We start from the raw sequence: 16,241 nt of genomic DNA, 5'->3' as shown, positions 1-16,241 counted from the left end.
GCTAGGCTTTTAATACGTGGTCAAAGATTTAAAATAGTACATTACGTTACTAGCCCAATAAGTGACAAGCACGATACTAGTAACTGTACGCTGCACGGTGATTTATCCATTTTTGGTGTACAATTTATTGTGTACTGCACAGCAGAGAGTAAATTACTCGCCTATAAACAGGCACAGGAAACAGATGTTTCTGTTCAGTATGATGTGATAGTATATTTCTATTTAATTACTAGTACCGAAATTGGCATTTTCTGGTGCTTGTTCAAGTTTCATGTTCGAGGCCAAGCCGAACAAAGGAACACCAAAATTCACAAGCGAGTCAAAGCCAAGCATGTGAGAATTAGAATTCAAGTACAAGACAAAGCCTAGGGTGGGAATAATTGGAGCAAGTGCTGGGAAATCGCTTTTAGGACAAGTTATGAATTATACTTTTCATCACAATGCTAAAATACTCACATACAGAATAATAGATCAGTAAAACTAAAACTATTATATTTTCTAACTAACATTGTCTATAAATTATCCCAATGGGTTACTCACTGACTGACTCACTCACAGTATACAAATGTTTATTCACTTCTAGAATAGCTGGAGATCTGAAACTTAGCACGATTAATAGGTCTTGGGCCCAAACAATAAGGGAAATTCCCAAAAATGTAGTTTTTAAAATATTAATCCCTCAACAAATTGAAAATGACGGATTTTCAATAATTTCAAAGGAGGTGTCAAATTGTTGTTTTGATAAAAAACTGTAGGCACCTTGTGGTCTTCATTCTAAACGAGCTATATCTTTGTAATTTTAAATTATTTACCATCTCTCTCCCCCCCCCCCTTACGCTTAAAGCTCATAAGCCCTTCTTTTGTGTTTTATGCTGACCTGTAGTAGGTTAACAAAGTTTTGGGCATGTTTAACTTTATACCTTACCTAATACATGTCAGTTCTATTTATTCTAACATTTGCTGTGTTATGTATAACACAGCCAAACAAGCTTATGACTACTTCTTTTTACATTTGTATTGTTGAACTTTAAAAATAGCTGATTTAAATGATAAATATAAATGGTAAAGAAAGAAACACTTGTGTACATAATGGGCAGATTTTACTCAAATATTCACACTTTTTATATAGTCTTAGTTCAAACCCCCTTTTTAATTATCATTATTATAAATGTTTACAACATTTATTTTCACCCTGAAATCTGCTTGAATTAAACTGCTAACAAAATTATATTTAAATATTACACTCCAAATACAATATTTTTGCAATTTCTGAATTTTGAAAAATAGCTTTTTGAGTATTAAGAGCGTAAAGTCCATCATTGCCGATCGAGAACTGTAGATGGCGGCACTCAGCTTTTGAGAGTGGAAATGACTGTTTGTGTTCGTAATACACACAAGCTTTTTCCTACCACCATAATTAATGTATTATAACACACAGATTAACTTTCAGTTAGCCTATATATAAATTTCGTTTAGGTTATGTTTGCTTTTTTAGGTTATGTTATTTTCTTACCAGTTGTTAACGTACCGGATCTGCGGCTGTAGTTCGCGTAGAAACGCCAACAGTGAAATCAGCTGATTACCGAGCGTAAATGAACTATTTTGCGTACTGTTTACATGTGGAGCAATATGATTATTATCATGCAATAGTAGGAAAAATACAATTTTATTGATTGTACATGGTTTTAATACGTTTTTGTATTAATGTAAGAATAAAAAACTTTGTTTGTCTAATGTTTCAACACCCGGAAAAAAACTCTGTTTGTCACCAATCGTGTTTTAAAATCAAAGACACCGACGAAGAGTTAATGATCTTTCTCCTTATCATTCAGCAGCAGTTTAGTCAATCTGAATTGGTTTCAATGAGTAATGCATCTTGGACCATCAGTAAAACAATATTGTAATTAGAGAAAAACAATTTTGTAACTATTACATAGGTATATATATATATATGTATAATGGATTTTAATTCTTTTTATGATGATATTTTAAGCCATTTAGTTTTATGATAGACAACAACACAAGTAGACTTCCCATCACATTGTAAATTTTGAAGCTTGTTTTTCGTGTCTAGTTCCTGTCCGGTGACACTGGTGGCTAGTGTGGACGAAATTTAGTTTATATTCTTTTAGAGATTAGTGCTTTTCTGTTTGGTTACATGACTAAAGTATGAGTTATTGTTTATGATTATAACGTTTTATTTGGTTAAACGGGGTTTTAAATGACTGAAATAACAAGAAACAAATTGTAAACAAAACACGACCTCTACAGTGTACCAGACAGAACTAACGATAAAATTGGCTTCAGCTGTTCCATAAGGATGGGAAATCTACTAAGGGAGTATGTTTTATCTATGGTTTTATCCTAGGTTCTTCAGTTACAAGAAGAGAAGGCAAGTTTAGAAGAAGATAAGAAGAGACTTATGGAACGTTTACAGGAAGATCCATTGACTGGAACTTCTTTGTCACATAGACAAATAAAAGATCTTAAAGAACAGATCTTCAAACTAGAAACATGTAAGAAAGTTTGATTTAGTTTACTTTTCTAGTATGTGATGGTCAACTAATGGTTCTGAGACGATTCTCTGATCAGAGGAAATCAAACCTTTTACAGAGATTTGTTATATGAAATAAAAGTGCCATGTATAACTTTCCAAAGTCTATAAAACAAATTGTGGCATGTTTTATTAATATTTCCTTATTATGTTATATTTCATTATTAATTCTCCACTAATTCCCCACTAAATATAATGTCTCGCACTTGTAACACCTATCAGTTTGATATATTTAACTTGTCACAAAAAAATTTTAAATGTCTGATTGTTAAATGAATTCAAACTTTCTTATCAACGTTAATTAATAATTTTTTCAAATAGTACCTATTTATTTGTTATATTATATTTATTCCATATTTATTATATTTGATTCATGACCATCAGTATTATTTTAGTTAGTATAAATTCTCTTGTGACTGTATTATATTGTCATTCTTATTTATATTTCATATTCTTTTATTTATATTTTGATTGAAACTGTTATATGACTGCCACCATAGAAGACGGACATTTTTCCCTTGTTTTTATTTCTATATTGTAACATTCTTTTTACATGATATCCTGCATGATTCTTTGTCGTTATATTTGCTACAAAGTAATTGGCATGTGCTGTTTTGTAGCATTGGAAAATAAAATAAAATAAAAATAAAATAAAATAAAATATTTTTGTTAGTATTTTTATAAAAATTATTCACAAGTGTTAAAGGCTGAATTATACACTGTCAATTTTCAGATAATTTAGTGTAGAATCAGTAACAGATTTAAACAACTGTAGGCATGAGGATATGATGAAAATAATAGTTGATAACTTGTTTATGGTACATTGGTAATAGGCGGTGGCCTGAATATTCCTTATTCATAAAAGATTTGAACAACTTTACAAAGGTAGTGAAGATTTCATTTTACTGAACAACGTAGTCATGTCAATTAGGGAGATAGACTTCTAGGGAGTAAATTTGTTGGGTTGTATAATTGATACAAACTTAAACTTCTTCTAAGCTACTCTCAACAAGAATAAAATCATATCCGTCAGTTGCAACACCACTTTTTAAATTATTAATCATAATATGAACTCTATAATTAAATATGTTTTATCCGTTTGCAGAGTAAAAGATGTTGTTGTTTTTGTTCTACTTCTTATAAAATACTCTTGTTCCAGCACGAGATGACTACCGAATGAAAGTTGAATTACAAGAAAAAGAAATGCTAGAGTTACAATCAAAACTGGATACATTACAACAAACAGCTGGCGAAGCTCGGTTGCTGAAAGATGAGGTTGACATTCTCAGAGAGACTGCGGACAAAGTGGAGAAATACGAAGCTACTATCCAATCTTACCAAAAGAAACTTGAAGAGCTCGGTGACCTTAAAAGAGAATGTAAAGTTTTAGAAAGCAAAAATGTAGAACTACTTGAACAAAATGTTGAACTGGAAAAGGTATTTGATACATTTTATTTAAGTGGTTTTTCTTGGGTGAGTGTTTGAAGTAATACTACCCCTAGCTACTTCGACCTGTTGATCTTTTGTACCACCCCTCTTCCCAGTCTGACAGCATTAGGCTTGTTGCTAGACCTAACAGCTGTGGGACCTCCAATTGTCTCATCTCTTCAGGCTCAAATCGCGGCCTTCCTAGAGATTTCAACCTTCTAAGGGCCAAGGCCGAACAGTCCAGCCCGTTTTTTGAGTAAATAAATAAATCTTTCAGAATCAGAATACTTTATTCTTGAACATAGAGTACAGAATAGGTGTCAAACATTACAGAGATTTAAATATAAAACAGCATAAAGTTGTTGGGCTTTGAGGCGCTGTTGGTAGTTATGGTTATTACTATGAGGGTTGTTTACTTCTCACTGGAACATCGGTGATGTTTTCCAGTTCATGAACTCTTCAACTGTATAGAATGGTCTCTCCACAAGCCAAGCCGATAAGCGTTGTCTGGTGCTGCTTATGCTGGGGCCTTTTATTGTCTCTGGAAGCAGGTTCAGGAACTTCACTCCCATGTAGGAAGGCTTTTCTTCAAAAAGAGTTAGATGATGGAACTGGAAGTGTGTAATTCATAGCCTGTCGGTTGTTATGGCTGTGCCTATCCGTACCTCCTTGGAGCAGTAGCCGGCTTGCATGAGTAGCCACAGCTAGGATGTACAGGCTTGTATTCGTTGGGATTTTTAGTTCATGGAATTTCGGTCTGTGACTTTCTCTCTTGTCAATATCTGCTAATATTCTTACTGCTTTTTTCTGGTGGATAAGCACACGTTGGAGGTTGGTTGCCGATGAGTTTCCCCATACTTCAAGGCCATATCGAAGATGTGATTCAAACAGTGAGTGGTAGGCAATCTTGGCTATGTTGGTGTCACTTATGGTTTTTTTTATCCTTCTTATCACGTAGACACTGCTAATCAGCTTACTAAACAGGCCGTCAATATGGGGGTCCATGTCAGTTTCTGGTCTATTATTAAACCTAAATACTTTGCTTCTTCTGGGCCTTCGTTGTCTGGGATCCTGCATACCCCACCATTTCTCCTGCCAAAGACCAGTTGTTGTGTTTTCTCTTCATTAACTACTAGGCTGTTGTTTTGGAAATACACTGCCTTTGTCACCAGACTCACAGACTGTAGACTGTTGCTCCATTATCACATTGTTTAGTTAATTTGTCAGAAATACAGTCTTTAGACTGAGATCTTCCAAATTTGTTTGTGAAGATAACGGCAACACCTGCAGACATATGTTTAGGATCTGCGAAATCAGCAGAGATTGTGTGGGCAAAACCCACCGAACGGTCATCTCTCATTTTGTTGATCATGATTTTCATGTTTGTTTCCACAATATTAATTTTCTTGTTGTCAAAATTTAGGGTAGACTTCTTTCTGCTGCTCCATTGGCTCTAACTATTTTTTTTAACTTTTCAGCCAGCTTGATTTTGCCCCTGTTGCTGAAGTTCAATCCGTGAGATGTAAATTAGTGTCAAGGAAAAAAATGAAGGGGCAGTAGGGAAACATTAGAGTGTAAAGCCACAATGTCTTCCAGGTCCTTATTAATTTTTCCAATTTCAAAGTCGAGTTCTGGTTTGTCATGTCTCCAAGGCAGGGAAGCAATCATTAAATTGGTATGATTAGATGTTTAAATTACACTTTTTACTTTATTTAGAAGATGTTCAGAGTTTTGGGATTGGGATTCAATGGCATTAGTTCCTCCGATGACCTAAAGATAATCCTCCTTTCCAAAGCCACTGATCTGCTCCCTGGCAAATTCCACCACATCACTGAACGTAGCGTTTGGTTTAACAAAAGGGCAAACATTGAAATTGGGTCTTTGTTCAATGAGGTGGCCTAAGTTTCTTCCATGGCTGTCTCCCAAAATAATGAGTTTTGACTTATTTGTTTGTAATTTATCAAGGTTTTGACTATTTTGTTGTTGTTTGCAGTTTGTGTTATCTTTTGACCTAAAAAAATTGCTTGATTGATTGGTTGCAGTATTTTCTTCGTCACTTTTTTGAAGGACAGCGAAAGAGTTCTTGTAGGCTTACTCAGTAGATGGAGTTTTTTTCTCTCCACTGAACCTTGCAGCATTTTTTGGTTTTTGCCAGTCATTATCATTGGTTTGCTGGTCGTTGTCTTCATCTTGGAAAACAGTTTAGACACTTCATATTGTATTTCTCTGCTTCTTGTGAATTTGTTTTATTTAGTTCAGTATTTTCATTTTGTAATACAACAACAAAAGCCTCTAATGATATAATTGAGTCTATCGTGTTTTTTGTTTCTTGCCTGTATACCTCACATTTCCTACAATTATTCCTTAAAACATTAATTTCTTTTAGCAACGATTCTTTGTCGCTTTGCATTAATTCAATCGTTGATTGAAAATTTTTATTCTCATTTTTCAGTTTACAATGTTTACATAGTTCTTTCTTTAGGATTTGGATGTGAAAATCATCCGGTTTATCTTGATGAGAGATTTTAATTTTATTTTTTAATGTAGTGTTCTGGGATGACAGATCTTTAACACATTTGCTGCTGAAAACATTTAAACAGGCGCTCGCCAATGGCGGCGAGGCCCGGGCGGAGCCCCGACGCGCTAACTGAATCAGCGATCGCTATTGGTATTGAAATATCTCAGTAAGGCGAATCACAAAAGAGCAGTGGTTTGTCATCTTCTTGTCTTTGTTCTGCGTTAATCCGAAAGTGGACGTAGTTCACTGAAACACCCAAAGGTAGCAGCGCTGCCTGGATCAATAACCAGAGTCTTTGTAATATGGCTCGAATAGAGAAAATCTCCGAAAACGGGACAAAAGCATTGCGAGACGGGATTTTACAGGCAATTTTGGTACCAATCTACACCAGAATAAAGCTTGCATTCTAAGCTACAGGCTGGTAAAGATTACAACTAGGGATGGTCAAGTCTCGAAATTTCGGGAAATTTTCGGGAAATTTTCAATCTCGTTACACGAGACGAGATTACTTTTTGGCCGAGATTTTTATCGAGACGAGAATTAAAAAAAAAAAAAAAAAAAAAAAAAAAAAAAATTAAAAACGCCTGCAGAAAGTCAATGCAATACCCGCAATACAGGAGCGTGTTGTAGTTGCGTTTCCTTTTCGAAGGCGTTCTTATTTAATTAATTCTTTTAATGTAAATATTACTTTCATTATTTTAATAATATTACTTTAATAACATTTGAGAAGTTTTGTTAAGTGTAAGCAGTGTGAGGAATGTTTTATTACTATAAAAAAAGTCAAAACAAGTAACTATTTTATAAAAATTAATATTGCTTTTATTTTATGATTTATTTTATTTTAGGATAAGTTGAACTCTATCCCAACTAATATCACCATGTTTCCTAATCGTAGGCATTTTTAATAAGTTAGGCGTGATTAATAAAAAAATGTTATGCTGATGTTATTTAATGAAAGATTGTAAATATTCTTGCCTATTATCATTATTTTAGTATTTAAACAGTCATCTAACAATGTTACAAAATCAGGTAAAAATTTCGAACGTGCATTTCCCGTTGTGTATGAGAAGAGAAATCTCGTCTCGATCTCGTCTCGAAATTTTATGAGAAATAAAAAATCTCGTCTCGTCTCGTCTCGAACTAAAAATCCAATCTCGTCCATCCCTAATTACAACGTTCCCCGACAATGGCTGAGCTCACATTGAAACAAGGTTGTTGCTATGCCAACATGACGGGTGCGCCCGCCAGACACCTGGCGTGCTAACTGCGCATGGCGGACCGGCCCGTCACTTGCCCTCAATGTGTTAATTTGTCTCATGTAGCTGTCGCTTTCGACCTTTGCTTGTTTAATGATGCTTTTAGTTTTCGTTCAGTTTCAAGTTTATTCTGAAAGGATGTTGCTCCAGAGTGTAGTTTTTGATTTACTTCTTTTAGGTGCCTTATAGCCTCCTCAGCCAGATTAAGTTTGTCTTCAAATTCTAGTTCCTTGTGGGATTTCTCCTATTTAATTTTGTAAATCTGCTGTTTATGTTGATTATTTTCTACTAACAAAGCATTGCCTAATTCAGCAGCCAGAGTCAATGATTAGATTCATTTGCATCAAAATTCTCCTCTTATGACAAGTCATGGATCTTTGATTTTAAGCTTTCAATTTGATTAACATTTTGATCTGATTTGCAGCTGTCACAGGACCAGGTTTTAATGTCATTCTCTTTGAGGTTTTTGAACTTTTTAAAACTCCATTCAAGGCATTTGGCATGGAACCAGCTTTTACAGGATCTGGTGCAGTGTATTCCTTGGAATCTAACTCCAATTTCTCAGATTTTACAGGGATATTTTGACACTTTCTTTATTCTGTTTAGACAGTTTTTTATTAAGTGTTTGGTTCCTCACTACGTCTGAAAAATTTTTAATGGACAGTTTTTTATTAAGTGTTTAGCTGGTTCACTACATCTGTAAATTTGAAAATGGACAGTTTTTTATTAAGTGTTTGGCTGGTTCACTACGTCTGTAAAATTGAAAATGGACAGTTTTTTATTAAGTGTTTCACTACGTCTGTAAAATTGAAAATGAACAGTTTTTTTAAATGAAATGAAATGAAATGAAACAATGCTTTATTTACATGATCTAAGTATAAGTTTTACAATACATTTCCATAGTATAACCAGTCCATGATTCACACAGCAGGCTCGCATTTTTCCAACTTGGTCTTATAAGACCATCAGCCGGGTTGGCAAACACATTGTAAATGCTAGATAAAACAAGTACAGTACATTTGTATACATTCAAATTACCTTTCTGATGTACCATTAGGCCTATTTCAATTAAAACAACATTTGTTAATTAATTTATTTTATGTTTTTTTTTTAATTCTATACATTTATACATATATTTGTAACTTATAAATTTCTTAAAACTAGAGAGTGTTCAGAGCTTGAAAAAGGCTAACAATTAAATTCTTGTATAATTTCCCACCTGTACCGCCAAGCTTGCTATAGGAATCGGGCAAGCCGCACCCAATCAGCCCCGTTCAACAAGGATATGAATGTATCCCGGGACAAATCCTCTAAACCGAACCAAAAAATTCTAAAATGACGCAATATCTTCCACAACAATCTCAATATCTTCCGCAATATCTTCACTTGGCAACAAAGTGGTAAACATCCTCTACTTCCCCCAAATTGCATAACGAACAGTTATGATTTTGATTTTGTATCCATGGTTTATAATTTAAATATAATAATTCACCTCTACACTTGAAAATCCATTTAATTGTATTAAAATCCAACTTTGAAAAAATGTAACCATTATCTTTCAAATCCAAACTAAGTGATTTATAAATAGCATGATAGCGAGCATTCATGGCTGTCTGAAGGACACGCTGGCGATTGTTATCACGGACCGCAAACAACAGCTGACCCAACTGATATCTTGTTTCACTAATATCATTTTGTTCTACTGATAAGTGTACTGATAAACTTTCTGCTAAACTCTTCCATTCCCTATACCAAAATATCAGTTTTCTTATAACTTCATTAGCTAACAATTTTGGTAAATGTGATTCGGGCATATTTAATACTTTCAAAACATATTCAAAGTGAAGTTTCAACGTATGAATGGAAATTGGGTCTTGGTCTGTTTCTAAGTATATAATGTAATTAGGTGTGCATTGAGGTAAACAAAAAACCTTTTTGACGAAAAAACTTAAAAGTTGTTCAACTTCATTATACATATTAAAACCCCAAACTTGTGCGGCATAACACATTATTGATCTTACTACGGAGTAAAAACACTCAAATTTTAACAATACTGAAATGTCTTTATTTTTAAAAACCTTTGACCATAACGAATTTACTGCATTTTTTGAGGACGTTAGCTTTTGTTCAAAGTGTTTTTGGAAAGAAAACTTTGATGAGAAAACCACCCCAAGATACTTGTAAATGTTTACACACTCTATTAAATTTTCTTTATAACGCCACCGCTCGTTTGCTCGTAAGCCGCCACCATTCCTAAACACCATAACCTTGGATTTGTCAAGATTTACTACCAAATTCCAATTCTCACAATATTTTTGCAGATCATTTATCATTAATTGTAAACCCGCCGCCGAAGGTGACACCAAAACAATATCATCCTCGTATAACAGAACTTTCACTTTGAGGTTTCCAAAGATGCACCCACCCCCTAGAACATCATGTAGGTCATTTAAAAACAATGAGAATAACAAAGGACTCCCTAAACATCCTTGCCTCAGGCCTTTTGTTGTCTCAAAGCACTCTGACACACCTTCCTTACACCATACACCTGCTGACGTACCATTATAGCAACTTTTTAATAATCTTATTATCTTTGAAGAAATTCCAATCGTATAAAGTTTATAAAACAACGAGTTTCTGTCAATCCGGTCAAAGGCGGCAGAAAAATCTACAAAAAAACAGTATAATTTGCCTTTTTTGACTGAGAGCCTTAGATTAATCATATTAGAAAGGGAGAAAACATTATCTACTGTAGAATAGCCTTTACAAAAACCTGCTTGGTACTCACACAAAATATTTTTATCTGTAACCCACAATTCGGTTTAATATTACACCTATAAACAACTTAGCCACAGCATCCATAAAACAAATACCTCGATAATTAGACACCTCTCCAATATCCCCTTTTTTATGTAATGGATAGACAATTGACTTCTTAAAACTTTCTGGAACCTCTCCCGTATGTAAAATTTTGTTAAATAATTGAACTAAAATATCTGTTAGCCTCATTGGTCCAAATTTAAAAAAACTCATACGGTATGCGGTCGAAACCAGCGGCTTTATTTTAGGGATGGACGGGATTGAATTTTTAGTTCGGGACGGGACGGGACGGGACGGGATTTTTTCTGTGCATAAAAAGAAAGTCTTGAGTATTGCAGTTACCAAAAAAAGACATACAAAATCAATTTTTACTTTTTGTGGTACTGATCTATAAAAACCAAAAAAATGTGTAACAATATACAGGTACCTATAGAAACTTGTGACTCGCGGTCACGGTGCGATCGTCAAAATGACCGTGGTCACGGGGTGATCGCTGGTATGACTCGTGGTCACGGCATGATCGTCGGCATGACTCCACGGTCACGGCACGATCGTCGGTAGGACTCCGCGGTCACGGCGCGATCGTCGGTAGGACTCCGGTAGGACTCCGCGGAACCGCAGGGGGCCCATGCTTGCGTGGGTACGTGGCCTAGCGACCACGCGGACCCTAGCTCTCCCAGAGGGGAGGTAATTGCCCGGTGTTTGACCCGGCACTTCAGGTAGGCCACAGTTATGGACGACTGGTAAGCGCCAGCCCCTTAGGGGGAGCCTCCAGTGACACTCCCTCCATTCAGGGTGGGGGGGTGTTTAGCTCTCAGTGACGCCGTTAATTCCGCCTCTCCTCACCTACCTGTAACTGTGGTTGTGACTTGAGTTCTTCGGGCTCGTCCTACCTGTTGTGTTCGACTGACATTTTGTGAGGCATATCCTCGACTTTGGAAGTAGCCTCGTCCTGGGAGGTGAAAAACCTAGCCGCCAAAGGGGAGGTAACTGCTCGGTGTTGGTATCGGCATTTCAAGTAGGCCACAGACATGGACGACTGGGCATTGGGTCCCAGTGACATTCCTGCATCAAGGATGGAGGGGTGTTTAGTTCTAGGAGAGATGGAAGTGCATCATAATCTCTAACCTACCTGTGTCTGTGGTTCTTTGGGTTTCGGCCTGCTTGTTGTGTGCGACCAGCATTCAGTGTGGCAAATCCTCGAATTTGGAAGTAGCCTTTCCTGGAGGTGAAAACGGGCAAGTACCCGTAGCTCACGGGGACACTCAAGGGAAACGTAACTTTCCGCAGTGTGAGGGTAACGGTTTGTAGGCACTTATGCAAACCAATCCCTGTCTCTGATCACGGACGGTATGGTTATCTTGAGTGTGGGGGGTTCTTCCCGGAACCTCAATTGAGTCAAGGGTGTCGCCACCTCTGGTGGATAGGTTCATCCGGGTGGGTCCCACTTCTATACCTGCCTCCTTTTGGGAAACGAAACCCTGATGGCCTGGCAGTGATGTTGGGTCTGACGGGCAAACGAAGTAGATCGGGTGCTGGCTCCGAGCCCGCCAGGGGTATCTGGGGATCTATCGCTCTGGTTATCTCTGGTTTCCCAGCAACTGGGTAAGGCCTCGATCGGGTAGTGGTGTAAATGGGAGGTTGGGGTTCCCCCGTCAGCGTGCTGACAGTCCCCTTCCTTCTGGCTATGATGGCGGGTTCTGCCTGTCAGGGATTAGATAGGTCCCGAGTGTTGCTTGCACTAAATGCGTCGGGGCGCTCCATTATGGTCCTCTAGGGCTTTGTACCTGGTGGAACCCAGGTGGAGTGACGCTTAAACAAGTAGCCGGAATCCCTGGTTAGGATTGAGGGGCAACCCTCTTTCCGAAGGGTCTGCTTCGGCAGCCGGTGAGCCTGATGACCTTAAGTCATCCGCCCATGATGTGCTAAAGGTTGATGCGTAAGCTTCGGCCTACATCATGGGGCCCGGGTATGTCTCACGATAGGTACCGGGTATGTAGTCAGGGGGCTTCGGCTCTCATGACAAAGAATAATAATAATAATAATAGGACTCCGCGGTCACGGCGCGATCCTCGAAATGACTTCGTCTCCTGCGTTCGCGGACCTATCGCTCGCAATAGCGGCGTCATCGGCACTCGCGAAGCGGCAAAATCGCCGACGATCGGACCAAATCCCGTCCCGAAAAATTCCCGATTAAAATGTAATCCCGTCCCGATAATCGGGAATATTTTTTTCCCAAAAAATTCCCGAAATTTCGGGACCCGTCCATCCCTACTTTATTTACTTTTGATGCCTAGATAGCTCGATTTACTTCTGAGAAACTAATGTCTTTATCTAGAAACTGATCAACTATTAGTGGTTCGGCAAATAAAAAGGTCGTAGTCTCCATCGGCGGATCAAGTAACATTTTTAAGTGCCGGACCCAATCCTCAACATTTTGCCCCCCCCTAATATTTGCTCCCACAAAATTATTTTTTGTTTTTAAATGCTTTACTGCTTTCCAAAAATCACTCATATTACTAGCCATCTTAATTTGTTGCAGCATATTTCTCTCATAGTCTAATCGTTTTACTTGCAGCAACTTTTTGTACTACTTATTTGATTCCAAGTATTCGTTTTTTGAAAATTCCGTGTTTAACCTACGGTAAATTTTTAGCAGTTTAAAACTCTTGTTCCTACTCTTATTGCAGTCCCTGTCAAACCAAGGTTTCTTCTTTTTAAATCGCGCGTTACTAGAAATGCTCTGATTTCCCCGTAATGCCGCGGGCTTCACACACGCTGTTATCTTATCTAATAAAACATTTGGCTCCACATTTTCTACTGATCCTAGGGTGTCTAAGTGCCTTTCAACCTTTACTTTGTAAAATTTACCGTCTTCCTCTGTCCAACTAATCTTTGGCAACAAAGGGATACATTCCATGCTAGTTAAAGTGTTTTCGCGCCTTAAACAAAGAGTTAGTTCAATTGAAAAATGGTCAGAGCCTACAAAATCTAATACACGAAAGTCATTAACTTCATTAAGACACTCCAGTGAGACTAATGCTAAATCTATTACCGATGAACCATTTTTGTTTATAAATGTTAATTCGCCGCTAACATCAGAAGGTGTGCGGCCATTTAAAACAATTAAGTTATAATTATCACAAAACTCTAGCACTTTCTTGCCTCTATCATTCAAAACCTTATCTTTTGAACATCTAGTATTAAAATGTCTATTTGGCTTCATTAGAATAAACTTATAGTTTAGAAGTAATGTTTGGTGTGCAGTTTAGTAGGTATTTTGTTGGTTTTACCACATAAACTTCACTTAAAAGAGGGAAAACTTTCACACTACATGATGGGTGTCCGCCATGTTGGTTTGCACTTACATGAGTGTTGAGTGTTTTGAGAAAATTCATTTTCCCTCATTTTCACAGAATATGCATTGGTCTGTCTGTGATCGCCCAATAGTTCTTAGATGTTTCCTTGTTGGGCCGTGCCCAGTTTGCCGCCCCACTAGCAAGCACGTTTTCTGAATTCCTACCCCAGCAGAAGTATGTCCAGAATTGCTTCAAGTACTGCTATAGGGCAAGTTTGCATGGCCCGACAAACCCCATTGCATGCTAGTCTTTACAGCTGTTGCAGTTTTCTTCCTGATACTGTTTGCTCTGTCTTTGGCCTCAACAAGCAAAAACAACCCTTTAATGTTGAGCTTATCAATTTTTATAAAGAATTTAAACAAAACCTTAGTGAACAACTGAAGCAAACTAAACAAAATTATTACCGGCAAAAATTAAACGAAGCCTCTAATAACCCTAAGCTGTTTTGGAGATTAGTCAATGAACTGGCCGGCAGAATAAATAAAAAAGATTCGTTTCCAATAGATAAATTTACATCAAACACTCAGTTATCTACAACATTGTATAAACAAGTCGCAGATGATTTCAATATTTTTTTCTCTAACGTCGGTAGCTCACTGGCCAGTAAACTAGACCCAAGTGGGGCCCTTTTGGTTGATGACTGTGACTATCAACTCGACACGACGTTTACGCTTCAACCGATCACTGCACATGACTTACAACGCTACGTCTGCGGCCTGCGGGGGGGTTCCGCGCCTGGTTACGATGGTATATCGGCCGATGTCCTTAAAGCAAACTTTCGTATCCTCTGTTTTCCACTTTTACACATTGTTAATTTAAGCATAACTTCAGGAACTTTTCCTGATTGTTACAAATTGGCTAAAGTCTTTCCATTATATAAATCCAACGAAATCACCAATATAAACAATTTTCGCCCAATCTCATTGTTGAGTATTTTTACTAAGATAATTGAAAAGGCTGTCAAAGATCAGTTGGTTGCTTACCTTCATTCTAATAACATTCTCAGTGAGCATCAATACGGTTTCCGTCACGACAAAAATATTTCAGATATTCTTTTTGATGTAAACAAAGAGTTGTACGATACCATTTCCAACAAAAAACGTTCTATACTAATATTTCTTGACCTTAAAAAAGCATTTGATTCTGTAGATCGTTTAAAACTTCTCAACAAGTTAAAAACAATTGGAGTTTGCGGCAGTGCTTTGGAATGGTTCAAGAGTTATCTTTCAAACAGAGCTCAATTTGTTACAATTTGTGGTACAGACAGTGATCCTATGCCTGTCGATTATGGGGTGGTCCAGGGAAGTAATTTAGGGCCTATTCTTTTCTTAATATATATTAATAATATATCGAGAATTAATATTTTTGGAAAGTTATTTTTGTTTGCTGACGATACACTAATTTTCCTGGAGGGGAAGTCGTGGCCCGAGGTGCGAGAAAAAGCGCAACATGATCTAATGGTTATAAAAAAATGGTTAGACCAAAATATTCTTTCCCTAAACATATCAAAAACAAAATTTATGCCTATTTCTATTAGTAAAACCACAGATTATAATTTACAAAACCTAACAATTCATTCTTGTAGTGATTTCCTTAACTTGTCTTGTAATTGCGAAGCTATTGAAGAGGTAGCTTCATATAAATACTTGGGTGTAATTTTCGACCGTCGGCTGAAGTGGGCTGAACATATTCAAAGTGTTAGGAGTAAGGTCAGGAAATACATGTTTGCCTTTAGACAAATGAATGGAATTCTAACCTTAAAAGAAATTAAAATTGCCTACTTTGCTTACGTCCAATCTTTGCTCTCATTTGGGATTATAGCCTGGGGAGGATGTTTTAAAAGTTTGCTCGAACCTCTAAATATTGCTCATAGGTCACTTTTAAAGATTGGTTTTGGTAAATCTAAACGATTTCCGTCTGACGCCCTATTTAAGGAAACATCAATTCTTACAGTTCGCAAACTATATATCAAATGTTTACTAATTAACATTTTCAAGAATTGCGCTAGAATATTTAATGAAACCTCACATTCTCATAACACAAGATACTCATCTCAAGTCCACATTACTACACTTCAGGTATACAACACATAGTGTATCTCACATAGTGTTTCGAAATTTTTGTAAATACTATTCTGAATTAAATTTATTTGACGCCACATCTATTGTCTCTTTTAAACGTCTTGTTAAAGAATGGCTACTTAATTTAAATACGGACGAAGCTGATCTTATTATTACTTCATCTTACCGGCGCGACGGGATCGGCCCGCGACCTTTGACTTGACCATTGACTTGACTTGACCATTG

The 16,241-nt window shown here is 36.9% G+C and overlaps 1 protein-coding gene across 2 annotated transcripts in view; it reads left to right on the top strand.

The window, feature by feature from the left end:
* The window catches only part of LOC129005577 (protein Hook homolog 3-like), a 74,129-nt gene that overhangs the window by 21,111 nt on the left and 36,777 nt on the right, over positions 1-16,241 (top strand). For both annotated transcript variants that reach the window (XM_054434489.1, XM_054434488.1), the window contains exons 7-8: positions 2,369-2,516; positions 3,714-3,991. In XM_054434489.1, the coding sequence (XP_054290464.1) occupies positions 2,369-2,516; positions 3,714-3,991 (426 nt within the window). The remainder of the gene's footprint in view (positions 1-2,368; positions 2,517-3,713; positions 3,992-16,241) is intronic.

This window comes from Macrosteles quadrilineatus, unplaced genomic scaffold (assembly GCF_028750875.1).
Source record: "Macrosteles quadrilineatus isolate MER2022 unplaced genomic scaffold, UCM_ALF_1.0 Scaffold_24__1_contigs__length_1734639, whole genome shotgun sequence".
NCBI lineage: Eukaryota > Metazoa > Arthropoda > Insecta > Hemiptera > Cicadellidae > Macrosteles > Macrosteles quadrilineatus.
This window is presented reverse-complemented; position numbering and strand designations above follow the sequence as displayed.